The 15,047-nt window shown below is 42.9% G+C and overlaps 1 protein-coding gene across 2 annotated transcripts; it reads left to right on the forward strand.

Annotated features, from left to right (window-relative positions):
* Positions 1–3,353: 3,353 nt before the first annotated feature.
* LOC104474771 (WD repeat and coiled-coil-containing protein) lies at positions 3,354–14,119 on the forward strand. 2 transcript variants are annotated; one of them, XM_086745421.1, is made up of 5 exons: positions 3,354–3,454; positions 4,021–4,135; positions 6,570–8,448; positions 11,259–11,376; positions 13,499–14,119. In XM_086745421.1, the coding sequence occupies exons 3-5, from the start codon at positions 6,589–6,591 to the stop codon at positions 13,768–13,770; spliced, it is 2,250 nt and encodes a 749-aa protein (XP_086601547.1). In that variant the 5' UTR covers positions 3,354–3,454; positions 4,021–4,135; positions 6,570–6,588; the 3' UTR covers positions 13,771–14,119. The 2 variants fall into 2 exon arrangements, with proteins under 2 accessions (XP_086601547.1, XP_086601548.1); XM_086745422.1 differs by lacking the exon at positions 3,354–3,454 and adding an exon at positions 3,658–3,871.
* The last annotated feature ends 928 nt before the right edge of the window (positions 14,120–15,047 follow it).

Consider the following 15,047-nt stretch of genomic DNA (forward strand, 5'->3'; position numbering starts at 1 on the left):
CAGCAAACTTGTTCCTGGCTAGTAAAGCCCTCTGGTGGCTAACACTGCCTCAAACACAAGAGGAAGAGCTCAGCAGCTGCCTCTCAGGTGAATACAATACGTGGCCAGCCTCACTGATGAAACACATCCCCAAAAGTTTTCTTATTTACAGATGGCTTGACAGCACTTTCAAACCGCATCACCATGAGTATAAAAAAATCTCAGGGCATATCATTAGTGCCTTAGGAGGTGTCGTTTCCGGTCACCCTTATTTGTTATCCATAGGGAGGACGAGATTGAAAGCACAGGCTCCGTCTTACCCTTGGGGATGCACAGGACCAAGCACCACAGGCACCTTTTACGCCAGTAACGGCTGTGATACAGTGTGGAGTGTTCTAGCATATGCAGTCCTGTAGAGAGAAGGGAGTTCAACTGGAAAACTGGAAAACAACCCTTACTCACCCCCTAAGTGCGACATAGGTGCAGGCAAGAGAGAGCAGAAATTCCTAGTGCTGTTCCATTCTCATAACCGTGCTAAGAGTGTGTTTCCCAGAGCTAAAAGAACAAGAGTAAATAAAATCATCATCATTGCCATCTCTCAAGTAGGGCTCGTCTCTGCTCACCGCTCTGACAGGCATCATACGCTAAGGCCTTAACCCTGAGAGTGTATTAACAGAGCTAGTGAATACAAGAGTAGATTTATACAGGAAATTTTTCAGATTTCCTTGTCAATTATGGGCTAGTTTTGTATTGTTCTCTCTACAGTTGCACCCTGTCTGTTGTTAATGATAAAGGGAAAGGAAAATTGAGAGGAGAAACCAAAACAGTGTTTGTTCATGTTCTGATAAATTCTCATATACCTGAGAGTGTGTATTTGTGAAACGGCACAGAAAAGCTGGATTGGGGTCCGCTCCTTATCTTTCTAAAGTAAAAATGTAACCTTGGAAATCTAGTCATTATCTCAAATCAGTTATTTATTTATTTATTTGCTGCAACTCACAGCATCAAGGGCCTGAAGCTGGCAGAAAGACTCTCCCTCATTTGAAAAATACAACAGTTCAAACAAATCCTATTCTCCACCTCACCATCCCTGCCTCTATCCCGTGGCCACTTCCCCTTGGCTGAACAAACTGCTAAAGAAAGCTGGAAACTAACCACTTTCAATTGGAATGGCAGGAATTTCTCTTCCATAAACTTTTTTTCCAGTATAATCACATACGAGTTCTTATTCTTTACAGTCTTTTCCGACACACTAACCTATCTTTCAACATCTTGAAGGTGCCCTGTCAGGTATAAAACAGTCAAACTACGTTGAGCATTTTTGCATAGAGGCAGTACATGGGATTTTAGCTTGTGTCCCATGGATACAGATATCCTCACCTACAGTGCATCATAAACCATTGAATTTCATCTAAAACCCATATTTGAGCTCAGAAATTTGTCTGTGACTGAGAAAAACTCTGCATTTAAATAATGTCCCTGAAAGTTACCAAGTTTTAACTTGAAGACGTGTGTAGAGGATCTGCTCTTTCTGCTGGTAGTTTGTTCTAGCGGTTAATCAAACTCACAGCTGTCTTACATATTTGAATTCATCCTAAACTGGCTTTTCTTAAACATTTCTTCGCTAATTTAAAAAAAACTCTTTAGATCTGATTTTTTTTTTCTCTGTAAAGGCACTCATGCAACATAGCCAGGTCACCACCTAGTGTTCCTCTTTCAGTAAGTTTGAGCTGCTCACACATTTGACCTTGTGACCATTTCAAGCAGTTTTTTTCAACTGTGGATCAAATTGGCAGCCCTTTGAGGCACCTTTTCTGGTGTTTCAACATCCTATCAAAAGTACGGGTTTGAAAAACTACAATGATCAGACTGCCATGCAGTACTAAATACTGACAAAGTGCCACAAGCTTGCAATATAATTAACTTTTAAAAGCCCTGAGACCTTATAAAAAGCTATGTCCAATGCAACAAATCAAGACCAAGGAAGTTTTTTTGGAGTAGTTCTGTATCATATTCGTATGCTTTCTTCTCTGGGTTTAAATGTGACCTCCCAGGGAGAGGAAAAAAAAAACAACAAAACAACACAAATCAACAAACAAACCAAACACAAACCAAGTCAGGCACGTATCTCATTTTGCATCTGGTGCAGAAGGATACAAATAACTATTGATACTTGCAGGCTTCTCGTTCAGACCAGTGGCCTATCTGCCAGGTGGGAGGAGCTACCTACAATTAAAATGGCAGTGTGACAGACTGACAATGAAAAGTCTAGTGATAATTATAAGTTCTGAGGCATCTTTGATGCCTCAATATTCGCTAATCTCTGCTAGTTAAGATTTTCACCTTCTCCAAATTCTCCTTTTGCCCGTTGCAACAGTAGGAAGCCATGAAGATAACAAAAGGTGGAATGTATTTCTCTATCAAGAAGGAAATCCTTGTTAATAATGTATATAATAAACTCAAAGGAGCTATATGGTATAAACAAAGTGTCTTGGTGTGTTATCAACCTGATAGGCTCAATCCTGTTTTTTTCTTAAGTTCGTATGTTTAGAGTGCAGAACTGTTCCACGTGACACATTTTTGTGTTTCATTAGCCTCATTTCAAGTGGACCCAACTATGGGACTGCCACCTGTAGAAGATAATACTTGTGAGAAAAAATTAATTTTAGAATCACAGAATGGTTTGGGTTGGAAGGGACCATTAAAGTCCGTCCAGTCCAACCCCTGTGCAAGGAGCAGGGACATCTCCAACCACATCAGGTTGCTGAGAGCCCCGTCCAACCTGGCCTGGAATGTTTCCAGGGATGGGAACCCTCTGGGTTCACCACCTCTCTGGGCAACCCGTGCCAGTGTTCCACCACCCTCAGTGTAAAAAGTGTCTTTCTTACGTCCAGTCTGAATCCGCCTTCTTTAATTTAACACCATTACCCCTTGTCCACACGGCTGATGCCCGAGCCAGCAGGCCCCCTCACGCTGGGACAATCTGAGGCGTCTCCTCCCTCCTGCGGTCCCTGCCCAGGCCTCACTCAGAGCCACACGGGGGCAGCCACGCCAGGGGCCCGCGGGTCGGACATGTCACACGGGACGTGGCCCACCCCGGCGGCGCTGGAGGGGACACGTCCCCGCCACTTCGCCCGCGGCCCCCCCAGCGCCGGCGACCATTGAGGCGGCCTCAGCAGCGTCACCGCCCCGCCCCGTTGTCCCCTGGGAGCTGTAGTTCTAGTGCCCGCCCCTTGTAGGCCCTGCCGGATGGGTCATAGAGCCCAGGCGTGCCCGGCTAGAGCGTCGCTGCTCAGCGTCGAAGAGGAGAGCCGCTGCCCGCCCCTCGTGGCCGGGAGGTACGAGGGCTGGGCAGGGCCGGGCGGGGAGGCGGGGCCGCGTTGCGGCCGGGAGGTGCCCGCTACAGGCGAGCGGCGCGCTGGGTTGCACACCCGCGGGATTCGCCTCACCGGAGCGGGGCTGAGCCGCCGGGCGGGTGAGGCCGCCGGCAGTGGCGGGGAGGGGAAGGAGCGGGCGGGCCGCTGGGAAAGGTGGGGAATATCGGTGCGGGCGGGCCCGCGCAGGGAGCGGCGAATCGCTGAGGCGGGCGGGTGGCGGCGGCGGCGCGGGGGAAGCGGCTCGGGCGGGCGGGTTTGGGCACTCCCCTACCCCCTGCCATGGCCGCCCGGTGCCCCAACTGCACTGGCTGCCGGACGATTCCCCGCTGCGTTTCCTTGGCACCCCGACACCTGCCCCCAGAGGGGCTGGGGACAGGCGCCGTGCTTCACCCGGCGTCCCGGCCTGCCCACGGGGCTGTGACAGCGGCGTGACGCCTGCCCCGGGGCAGCTCGGCCTTCACAGGGCTGGGGAGGGTGCGAGGGCGTGAGGCGGGGCCCGGGGCGGCTGCCCACCGGTGAGCGGGCGGCTGGCGGGGAGCATCGACGCCCCGAGTGCCGTGGCCTGCGCGACTGGAAGCGGCGGTGGGCCCGGTGACGGGGGTTTGGGCTCGAGGTGGCTGGAGCGCAACGGCCAGTGGGTGTCTTGGTGCTTTTGGTTTTCCAGGTCCGCTGGGGATAGCGTCAAACGTCTGTTGTATCGCAGGAAACTCTCCAGATGGCCCAGGAGGCTTAGTATCTTAGCATATCTTACGAGGCACGTTATCATCTCCCTTCTATAAGTAAGTATTGCCCAGCAGTGTACGTGTGATGCAGCGTACTAAAGAACGAACAGTGAATGTTTTGATTTTCCTGCAAGTGGTGGTTGCTTAACAAGATTGAGGTCGGTTATACTGGAGGTCAGAGGAGAGCTGGGTAGATGAAGTTGGTTGGGAAGTACCTCAAATGCTCTCTTACCATGAGACAGGATCCAATGTACTTAAACTTATCCCGGATGGGCATTTCCTTAATTGGCTCTTACAGATTATGAAATTCATGGAGTGCCTTCTTCCCCTCTCCAAGGTAACCTGCTTCAATGCCTAGCTATCACTTGTAGTTAGAAGTTTTCCTTAATAGCTGACCTAAATCTGCTGTGTTGAAAGTAAGCTGATTATTATTGTACACTAGTCACAGTAGACCAGGAGAACAATGGGTCAGTGTTCTCCGGTCAGCAGCCTGGTGGGTGTTCACAAATTTCAACTCACAGTCTTCTCTAAACTGAGTAAACCCACTTCTCTTGTTTCTCTAGTCCCTGAGCTCTGTTAAGCATTTCCATCATCCTTGGATTGTTAAACTCAGAACTAGGCACAATACTCCAGTGGAGATACTGTTAGCTCTGAGGAAGCGGGGTAATTATTTCCCTTGAGTATGGCATTCCTCTTAAAAACTTTACAGACTTATACTGTCGTATTTGGCAACATTCTCACATTACTGAAATATTCAATTTGTGATCCACAGTAAGCCAGATCCTTTTTTTGCTGTACTGCTACCCAGGGAATTATTCTTGAAGATGTATCCATGTTTTGGTTTTTTTTTTCTTTACTAAGTTTATTATTTTGCACTTGTTATTAGTTTGAGAAGAAGTTATCTTGATCATCATACCATAACTTTTTCTGTCTAGTTTTAGTCTCTGAAATCCACTCTTCCAATCCCCTTCCTGCAAGTTTGGAGTAATCCACAAACCGTTAATTAAAAAACTGAGTAGTGCCAGGCCCTGCACGTTGTGATAAACCCTTCCAGTTTGACAGTTTGACTTTCTCAGATGCTTTCTTCTTGTTTTTTCATGTTTCCTACTAAAGCTACAGTTCATTCTGTGCCATGGCTTTGCAGCTGAGCCAAATCCTACGGAGAATCTTAAGTGAAGAAACCATCAATTCCATTGAATTGCCTTCTCTTCACAGAGTAGGGATTGCTCAGAGCTTAACAACTAGAAATGTGTGTAAAATCCTCACCCATCCTGAAGTTTTGGTGCCTTGCATATGGCTTCTGGATGTCCCAGACACCTGGTTGCAGACTACAGAGAATGCTGATTGCTGGCAGTTTCCCATTCTCCCTCTATGTGGAGAGAATGGAAAAGGCTTCTCTTGAGACATCAGGCAAATCATGTTACCTGTTCTTCAAAAATACTGGAATGAAATTTTTCTGTGGTTTTGTTTCCTGTCTATAAACTGGTAATTTCTACTTTGCAGGATGCTATGAAAATAAGTCCACCTAAAGCAATATCCAAATGATAAAAATGTCCCCAGAATTACTGCAGATATTTTTTAAAAAGCATTTAAAATGCATGTATATTTTATGTGGATATTTAGGTATGTGCAAATACCATTCTGCGGGCACAGTCAGCGTCCTACTGCTTTCATCCCTTCTACCCAGCAAATAGTAGTGAGCTGCAAGATGGTTTGTAGCTGTAGATTCAGTACCTAACAGAAAGGTGCTGGATCATTTAGGAAAAGAAAATAAATAGTCACTGCTTTAGAGGATGCTGAAGATTGTATGTCCCCCCTCGCTAAACAAAACCACAACAGTCATTCATATGCTATCATAGGATGGTTCGTGCCTCAGGTAGATGGGTTTGGCCCTCTCCTGTGTTCTAAGTTAATTTAAATTATTTTCTCATTCAGTTTCTAAGAAAAATCTGTATTGATCCTGACTTTCTTCAATATTACATTTGCTTTTTTAGAGAGCTTTCTGGAATAACCATACGAGTGCCTCATTCTCACCCACTTAATACAGGATGAGATTTATAGATAATACATTAATGCTTGGTTATACTTGTGAGGGATTACTTTATCGGAGCACAAATGGTCCACGAAGCTGAGAGTGAGAGGTGACATCTTGAAAATTTTTAATACTGAAGTAATTTGAAAATGTTCTGAGAAGCAGCAACCTGACAATTGGAACAAAAGGACTGGTCTTGTGATGAAAATGCAGCAGACTAAGCCTATGTGAACAGCAAAGTTTCTTTCTCTTAAATTTGCATTTCACTGTGTGGAAACATCATAACCAAAATATTCTCTGGTTGAGGATTAAGCATAGATGAACATTATGTGTGTATTGACTTCACTGGAAGGAAGAGTCCAGCATTGGCAGGGTCATAAGCTAAATCATTGTACAGGTATCATCCTCTATCCTCTATACAATAATATTTTTTTTTTCTTTTCACTTTAATTTGTATAGATGTCTCACATTAAAAATCATGGAGCTAGGAAAGGCAAAGCTTCTGAGAACTGGCCTTAATGCCTTATACCAGGCAATTCACCCTGTGCATGGTATTGCCTGGACAGATGGGAAACAGGTGATCCTAACTTCTTTGCACCTTCATGACGGAGAACCAAAATTTGGTGACTCGAGTGTTGTCGGTCAGTTTGAACACGTCCATGGACTCTACTGGGGCCCGTGTCCCCCTGAGGCTCCAGCTCTGCTCGCTGTTCAACATAAAAAGCATATCACTGTTTGGCAGCTCTGTTTTAACGCTACAGAAAGAAATAAGCTCTTAGTTTCTCAGATATGCGACATCAGCGAGCCATTTCCAGTGCTCCCCCAAGGCTGCGTGTGGCATCCGAAGAAGGAGATCTTGGCTGTGCTGACTACACGGGATGCCTCCGTCTTACACTCCGTTCATCTCAACAACTCCAAAATTAAAGCAGATATTAAAGGCAGCGGTCTCATCCACTGCGCTTGCTGGACGAAGGAAGGCAATCGCTTAGTAGTGGGAGTAGGTAGCGCCCTTCATTCTTATATTTGGGATGATGCTCAGAAAACACTGAATGCTTGTTCTTTTTGCCCAATCTTTGATGTAGGAGGCTACATCTGTGCTGTGGAAGCTACTCTGAATTTCCAAGTTGCTGTAACCACCGAGCTTCCTCTAGACAAGATCTGTGGCTTAAATGCTGGTGTTGCATTTGAAGTTCCAGCAAGCATTGAAACGGAGTCCTTCCCCTCGCAGTCCAGCTTATGCGGTGAGGAAGAGTATTCCATGGATGGGGGGAAGAAGTCACTGGACTCTGAGAAGCCCTTGTCTGTTGTTACATCTCCTGTGGATCTAACTCACATACTTTCTAGCAAGCAGGGTGCTGATTCCAGTCCTCTTCTTCACCTGAGGCCCAAGGACTACCTAACAGGAAGCGGCCAGGATTCTTCACATCTCATCTTGGTGACTTTTGAAAAAAAGGTTACCTCTACCAAAAAAGTTAGCATCCCAGGCATTCTGGTTCCTGATATAATGGCTTTTGACCCCAAAACTCAAACTGTATCGGTTGCCTCCAATACCTGTAATGTTATTCTAGTCTATTCGCTGACTTCATCCAGTTTACCCAATATTCAACAAATTCAGCTAGAGAAAAATGAGAAACCAAAGGGCTTGTGCTTCTTGACCAATAAATTGTTGCTGATACTGGTTGGAAGACAAAAATTCACTGACCCTGCATTTCTTCCCTCTTCAAGATCAGACAAATACATGATCCGATTGATGATTAAGGAACTAATATTTGAAATTAGCCCTTCAACATCTGCATCACTTAATGGGAGCTCCAGTTCGAACCTTTCAAACGTACCTCATGATCTCTCTGCAGATGTTCACGTTCTCAGCCGTGGGCTCTTGCTACCAGATCGTGCTGCCATTCAGTCCCCTACCAGCAGAAGGAGACTCATTGAAGAAATCAAGAGTCCTGTTTATGAGCAAAGCTTGTTGAACATGAGTGACCTCAAAGATAAAAAGATTTCCATGAATTTTCCTCCAGCTGTTGAGTCTCTCGATGCTGAACCAGTTAATCGGACTGTGGCTCTATCTGCCACATCGCTGGCATTTTCTAACAAGCCAACATCTCCAAAAAGGCAGGCAGATGCAGCTTCCAAAATACCAAATTCTTACAAGAATAACCTCTTAAGTGAAAAGGAGGCAAGCTACTTTTCAAAAAATGTAGAGAAGCTGTCTGGTAACTTCACAGAACTACAGCATCATCTCTGTGAATTAACTGAGCTGCTAAAATCTGGGAAGAGGAATCTTCCAGTGTACCCGTCTTCTCAGGAACCCTCCTTTATTAACATCATCTGCCAGGTAATTTTAGTATTGGAAGCCTTAATGATAAGACCTGGTTTTGTATGTATGTTCGTTGTGCAGATTTAAAACATGAACTCCTGTCAAGTTATGCCCAGGAAGGATGACATCCTGCGAATGTTTAGTATGGTACCTGTGAATGATCATGTTGGATGCAGGTGAATATGATAGGACTCTTATTTAGGCTTTTACATAATCCTGGCTTTGTTTTGTTGTCTTCTTCCCTGCCCTTCCTGTAATTGCATCTCAGTCCCTATTTACCGTTCTTTTAAAACTACATATTTGTATTTTTCTCTGATGAGAGAGAGAATGAGGGACATATTTCAGATATTTTTTTAAACTAAACTTAAACTAATGTATTTTTAAACTAAAATTACTGCCATTTCAGATGGATGCTGTAGTAGTGCTTTCATTCTTGCACAGCTGTCTATACCAGTGGTAAAACCAGAACATTTCTGAAAAAAAAAAAAAAAAAAAAAAGAGCTATTAACACATAATGGTCAATCGGGTTAGATTTCCATGCTGTTCGTGTAGGTGGGACTACTGTCCCATTACTCTGCAGGCTTTCAGTGTTTTTAAAGCAATGTAATATTTGGGAATGTGCAGCTCTTTATCCCCACCTCACGCTGGGGCCGAGCTCATGGGCTCTGACCCGGGCAGACGTACCTTCTCCTTCTGCACGGAGGCTGGTGGGACTCCAGAGAGCCCACACGTGACGGTTCAGTTGTAGAATTAAAGATTTGTGTGAAATTCTAGGAAAGTAATGTTTTTCCTAGGCAACTTCTGAAGCTTTCTATTTAGAAACTTAGGCAAGTGAAAATTTCCATGTGTGGGAATTGGTATCAATCTCCCGTCCTCCTGTGAGGACAACTAACATAATGGAGACTGAAAGAAAAAAAAAGAAAAATGCTTTGGCTCTGAAACTGAAATGTTGCTAATTAGTACTGAGAGCACCATCTGAGAAGGAAAGAGACCCTTAGGGACACAATAGATAATTCCATTAACACAGCTTAAAAATGAATTTAAAATCAAATTTCATGTGCAAGGCACTTTCCTTGTCTGAAAGAAAGTACTTCCAAATCTCATGCTAGAAAGTGTAAGTTACCTGATTATCAAAGCTTGGCACAAATTTACTGGGTCTCTTCTAGAAGTCAGCTTAGTCAATATTCAAAGTCATTTAAACTGTCATTTTCCTTTCAATAAGCTTGTGTTTTTCAGCTTTATTATTGCTAAAAAATGGTATTCTCAACTTTTGCAGTATTGAACTCTTAGGTCCTAGATCATATTTCCTCATTCTCGTTGCTATTTTCCATTGTAAACATTTAATAATGGTGATACCTCAGATTTGATAGCTCTCTTAAGTCTTAAAGTTTCCCTCAGCAACTCTGCTGTCTCATTCGTGTGAGTGAGGTGTGTGTTTAGAGGCCTACTTAAATTTGAGGTAGCGCAAATTTTTGTTATGGTTTTATATTCAGCTCTCTTTTAACTAATAGTTTGAAACTGAGTTACATTTCAGCTTCTCTTGGTGTTCCAAGAGGTAGATTAACTACACTTAGGTGTGAGTGCTTCAGAAATTAAAGTAATGCTACAATTTTGCCTACTTATTTTCATCACTGATAATTTGTGGCAAGAAAAGCATTTGGCTTTTGAATTACAAGTGACATTGGAAAGTCTGGCAGAAAATGCTGTGTTTTAACTTCAATCAGAGTATGTTTGATTCAGAAATCGTTAACAGACGAACAGGGATCCTCACCTCGAGTGCTGAGCCCTGATTGTTTCTCTTCTGCTCAAGTTATTAGCTGTATTTTACGAAATGATGAGGAAACCCCGAATGCCCCAAATAAGCAGTGTCTTTGAGAGGGCAGAGTTTATCAGTGCAGGGGGTGAAGAGCGTGTGTGCATCTCCAACCTTCCCTCTACTGTACAACCTCCTTGTAGATGGATGGGTCCATCCAGAGCATGGAAGAAGAGTCAGAATACACTTTGTCATGTTTTTGTCTCAACCCAGAAATGGTATCAAAGGTTCCCCTGGAGTAGACACGGTTGTATGAATTTTATCCTGTGCAAAGACAGAGTTTGTAGTTTTGGTAACAACTGGTCTTTTGCAGATTTGAAAAATGCTTTGCTGTGCCCTATGGGGAATATTCTTTGAAGATGCTTTTTGGATTTTAAGGCTTAGAGCAGTGATGGTCAGAGGTGAGAGAGACAAGCCCTTCTGATTTGTTATTCTGTTCCTCGTCCCAAACATTCATAGGCAAGGAGTTCTCACCTCTTCGTAAGCTGTGGATCAGGGAGGGGGAAGTCACCATCCCTGGAGGTTTTGAAAGATGTGTGGATGTGGTGCTTAGGGACACAGTTTAGTGCTGGACTTGGCAGTGTGAGGATAATGGTTTGACTTGATGGTCTTAAAGGTTTTTTCCAACCTAAAGGATTCTATGAAGGACAGAAAACCTGCTGCTTTACTAACTCCCCAGGAAAATGTCCCTCACAGGTGGTAGGATGAGAATTAGGATTGCACTGTGGATGAAGCTTATGGTTTCTTCAGCAGCAGTGTATGGTTTCCCTTTTTTTGTTCTGACACGTGCTGAATTAGCGCGATTACTTGCTGCTACCACTCACAGATTATCTCCTTGAGAGCTGAGACTTTAAAGTATAAATCTTGCAAATGGGTCTGAAGGAACAGGGCATTTGACGTTCTGTAAGTGATGTAGGTGAAGGCATGTCTGTGATCCTGTTTTGATTAATGCCATTTTGACATCTCTGCTTAAAGATACATCACCGTATCTAATGATTCTTTCTTGAATTTACAGAAGCAGCTTTCCAGAAGTGATTCAGATGAAAGACGAGCTGTTATTCTTTGTGGTGGTAAACTCCGTCTAGATATAGTCCAGCAGATATTCAGTCTCTCTCTTGTAGAAATGCAACATGGTATGTGGTAATTACCCAGCAGCACAAACAATTCAAACGCATGCGACATTCTCTGTGAGCAGCAGCAAAAGGCATGATCCCTTCTGAAAAAAAAACCAGGAATAAATAATTAAAGATTATTAATAAAAGTTTGCTCATAGGTTTTATAACATAAATATTCTTCTCTGGGCTTTTACTGAGAAGAATCATTACATTTTAAAAAAAAGATGAGCAAACTTTTATGTATTGATATTCCCTTATCAAGTAGCCGGTGATAAAGGAGAATTTCTGTCACCCAGCTGTTCTAAATCGAGCAGTCTGAGAAATGAGGAGGTTAGAGCTGACTGATGGCTTTGGAATACAGTTTTCTGTAATGCCAATCTGTAGTTTTGGCATCTGGTCTCCTTTAAGAAATCCTGTGGTTTTTTACAGACACAAAAGCAGCTCTGTAAATTTTTAGCAGTGCATTTCACTTCAGTTTTTGCTGTGAAGAAAACCGCCTTTCTTATTGCCATGGTCTTTGCTGTTATCCGTTTATCCCGTGCACATCCTGTGTACGTGTCAATTCTAAGCATCTTACTTCTGGCAAAGACAGGAAACACACTTTTGGAATACGACCTCTCACTACTGCCTGTGTTTTCTGCACTGTATTCCAGCTCCTTGCCTGCTGCGTCTGCTGTCTGCCTGTGTGCAGATTACTGAGCAAGTACCCCAGACTTAAGGCTGCTGTTCTTACCATTGTGCAAGTTTTATTTTTCTTTAAACAGTTTTTAGAGTATGTTTAGTATTCCAATACCTAGATAAAACTCTAGTCAGATAATTCACTAACAATTCCATCTTGAAGAGCTATCTTACGTTGGTTTAGTAGTTTTCCTATTGCAGGATCAGTCACCTGTATCGAAACACGGTGACTGTTTTAATAATGTTGTGGCACAACCCAGAAACGTGTGATGTACCCAGCAGATATACCCAGTATGAAAGCAGGCAGTTTTGTAGATGCTAATCTCTCAATTTTTAAAACTGGAATTTTATTTTGAGCTATAAGACTTGAACAGCTTCTCTTCCTGGCAAGAACAATGTCCCCATTACCTGTGTTAGTTTCTGCTTCTCATTTTTAGCTTAAAAATGTAAACTTAGCAGAATTGATTGTCCAGGAATGAATAATCATCACTCATATGACTAGCCTTACTACGTACATTTTAAAAGCAAACAGTGTTACAGTAGGTTTTTTAAATTAGTTTTTCAAGTATTACTAGATGAAGGGGCAGAGTAGGAATGGTATTTTCAAATTCCTGGATTGCATTGATGTTCAAGTTTAATCTTTTGGCTTAATATCTCATTTGGACCAAAGGGCTGCGTGTTTTTAAGCTACAATCTTCTCATGACCTTATTTGTGACATGAAGTTACATAATGTACATTTACAAACAGCTGGAAACGTTGCTCTGAATTCTCTCACTCTCCACGAGCTCTGTTTTATTTCTTCGTCAACTTTTTCATCATACAAGTATGAAAATTTCTTGTTTATTTGAATTGGTAGAAGTCAGTGACTTGGATTTCAAATACGTAAACTATTTCAAATTGTAAAAATAATGCTAGTGGTCATGTGAAGTCAAATAGCAAATGCACCAGAGATACGGGGTTTGTACAGAATATTACAGTATTTCTTCCTTTATTGGAATTAATTATATTGAAATTTATTATTGGAATTAATTATATTGAAATTACATAATAGAGGCAGTTTCTCAATTGTTTTTATTATACTAATTTGTCATTTAATGTAATAAATCTCTGCTTTTTACAGCATCTGCACAGCTTAAGCACTGTGAAGTAGTGATGAATACCTAATTCAAACCAAGTCTGAATGCCTATGGATTCTGTTCAGAATTTCATTCCTCCTGATTTCAAGCATGCATTTATTATATCTCATGCCAAAATTGGTCAGAAAGCTGTTTCCCATCATTGTTAGCAGCCCTTTGTTTTTGAGATTATAAAACCTCTATCTCCCCATACTTTTTTTTTTCCCCTAGAAAAGCTGTAAACATCCAGAAGCATTTAACTTAATTTTAGAAGAAATATGCTTTATACCTTAAACATACCTAACTACAGGAAAACTTATAAACAGACATCTATGTGTCTTCACAGGTTCATCTTGGATTGTTCTCACCGCGGACAGCGAGGGCTTTGTTCCATTAACGTTTATGTCCACGCAGGAGATTGTCGTAAGAGATGCCAGTACCAAGGGCTACAGCGCCCGTTCTTCCAAAACTTTGGACATCATCAGTTCTACAGAAGGGTGCAGACCCGCTTCTTCGGAAAGTCTGGATATCACGAGTTCCTTGGAAGTCCTCAGAGACTGCTCCTCCAAGACTCTCGATGGCAGCAGTCCCTCAGAGCAGCCCAGCAGTAAAATATAATTTTGGACAGTGATTTTGTACTGCCTGTCTTACGATGGGAGACTTTTAAATTTACTGTGTAGGACTGCAAATTCTTAATAAGTCTGTCTTAAATCTCTGGTGGATTTCCATAACTTTTTGTTGCATATCACTGTAAATTATTTATTTGATCTTTGGAAACATCAACTTTTTTTATACTGAGCAGTGTTTTTTAAATCTGCCTCTTCCAGTATAGATGAGGTCTTTGTATCAGTGGTTGAAAATACGTGTTCTTACAAGCTCCTGAGCTGAAGTTTCCATCTTGGGCTTTAATATGTTGGTGTTTTTAGATGATAGTAAACTTGCATAATAAACAAATCCTTGAAAACACTTCATTGTCCCCCATTTCCTCACTTCTGCCAGAGCCTGAAGTATCACACAGTTGTTATTTAGAAACAGTGCCTGCAGAAGTGTGGGGGGGTTTCCACTGGTGTTACTGAGAGTGTAAGCGCTGGTTTAGGTGGCTGGAGTTCCATCCATGTGGAATATCCATAGTGTGTAGATGCAACACCCTTTCCCATCCTGTGCCCACCTCTGCACTTGCTTCTCTGTGTGGATTTGGGGAAGGGGCTGTCACCTGTGTCATCTTTTGTGGTGGGTCGGTTGTGCTGGCTCACTTCCCTGTGTGGGAATCTGAAGGGCAAAAGCAAGAACAGCTCATGAGCTGAGATAAAGATGCTTTAATAGGTAAAAGAGAAGCTGTGCATGCAAGTGCAAAATAAGGAATTTATTCAGTACTTCCCATCGGCTTCTGGGAAAGCAGGGCTTCATCAGGTTACCTGGGAAGACAAACATCGTAGCTCTGACTGTATTCCCCCTTCATCCTTCTTTCCCCCAGTTTTTATTGCTAAGCACAGTGTCATACGGTGCGGAATATCCCGTTGGTCAGCTGTCCCAGCTGTGTCCCCTCCCAGCTTCTTGCACACCCCCAGCCTACTCAACAGGGAGACAGAGGAAGAAAAATAGAAAGGCTTGGTGATGCTGGGCAAGTGCTGCTGAGCAGCAGCCAAAAACAACACTGTGTTACCAACGCTCTTTTTGTCACAGATCCAAAGCGCCGTACAGGCTGCTATGAGGAAAACGAATTCCGTGCCAGCCAGACCCAGTACGTCGTTATAGGCATAAAATGACTTTATTTACATTCAAATAAACACTTGCTAGTGAGTATTTCTAAACATCTCTTGTCTTCCTATTTAAATTTTTCCCTATTAACTTTGAAACAATACGGTTAATATGAACAACATCATTGCCTTCAATCC

This window comes from Chlamydotis macqueenii, chromosome 3 (genome assembly GCF_036417535.1).
Source record: "Chlamydotis macqueenii isolate bChlMac1 chromosome 3, bChlMac1.mat, whole genome shotgun sequence".
Classification (NCBI taxonomy): domain Eukaryota; kingdom Metazoa; phylum Chordata; class Aves; order Otidiformes; family Otididae; genus Chlamydotis; species Chlamydotis macqueenii.

Excerpts from the sequence above, each read along its gene's own strand:
- LOC104474771 (XM_086745421.1), top strand. The coding sequence starts at position 6,589 with ATGGAGCTAGGAAAGGCAAAGCTTCTGAGAACTGGCCTTAATGCCTTA. Across the intron at positions 8,449-11,258 it reads TTATTAACATCATCTGCCAG|AAGCAGCTTTCCAGAAGTGA; the intron begins GTAATTTTAGTA and ends TTGAATTTACAG. Across the intron at positions 11,377-13,498 it reads TCTTGTAGAAATGCAACATG|GTTCATCTTGGATTGTTCTC; the intron begins GTATGTGGTAAT and ends GTGTCTTCACAG.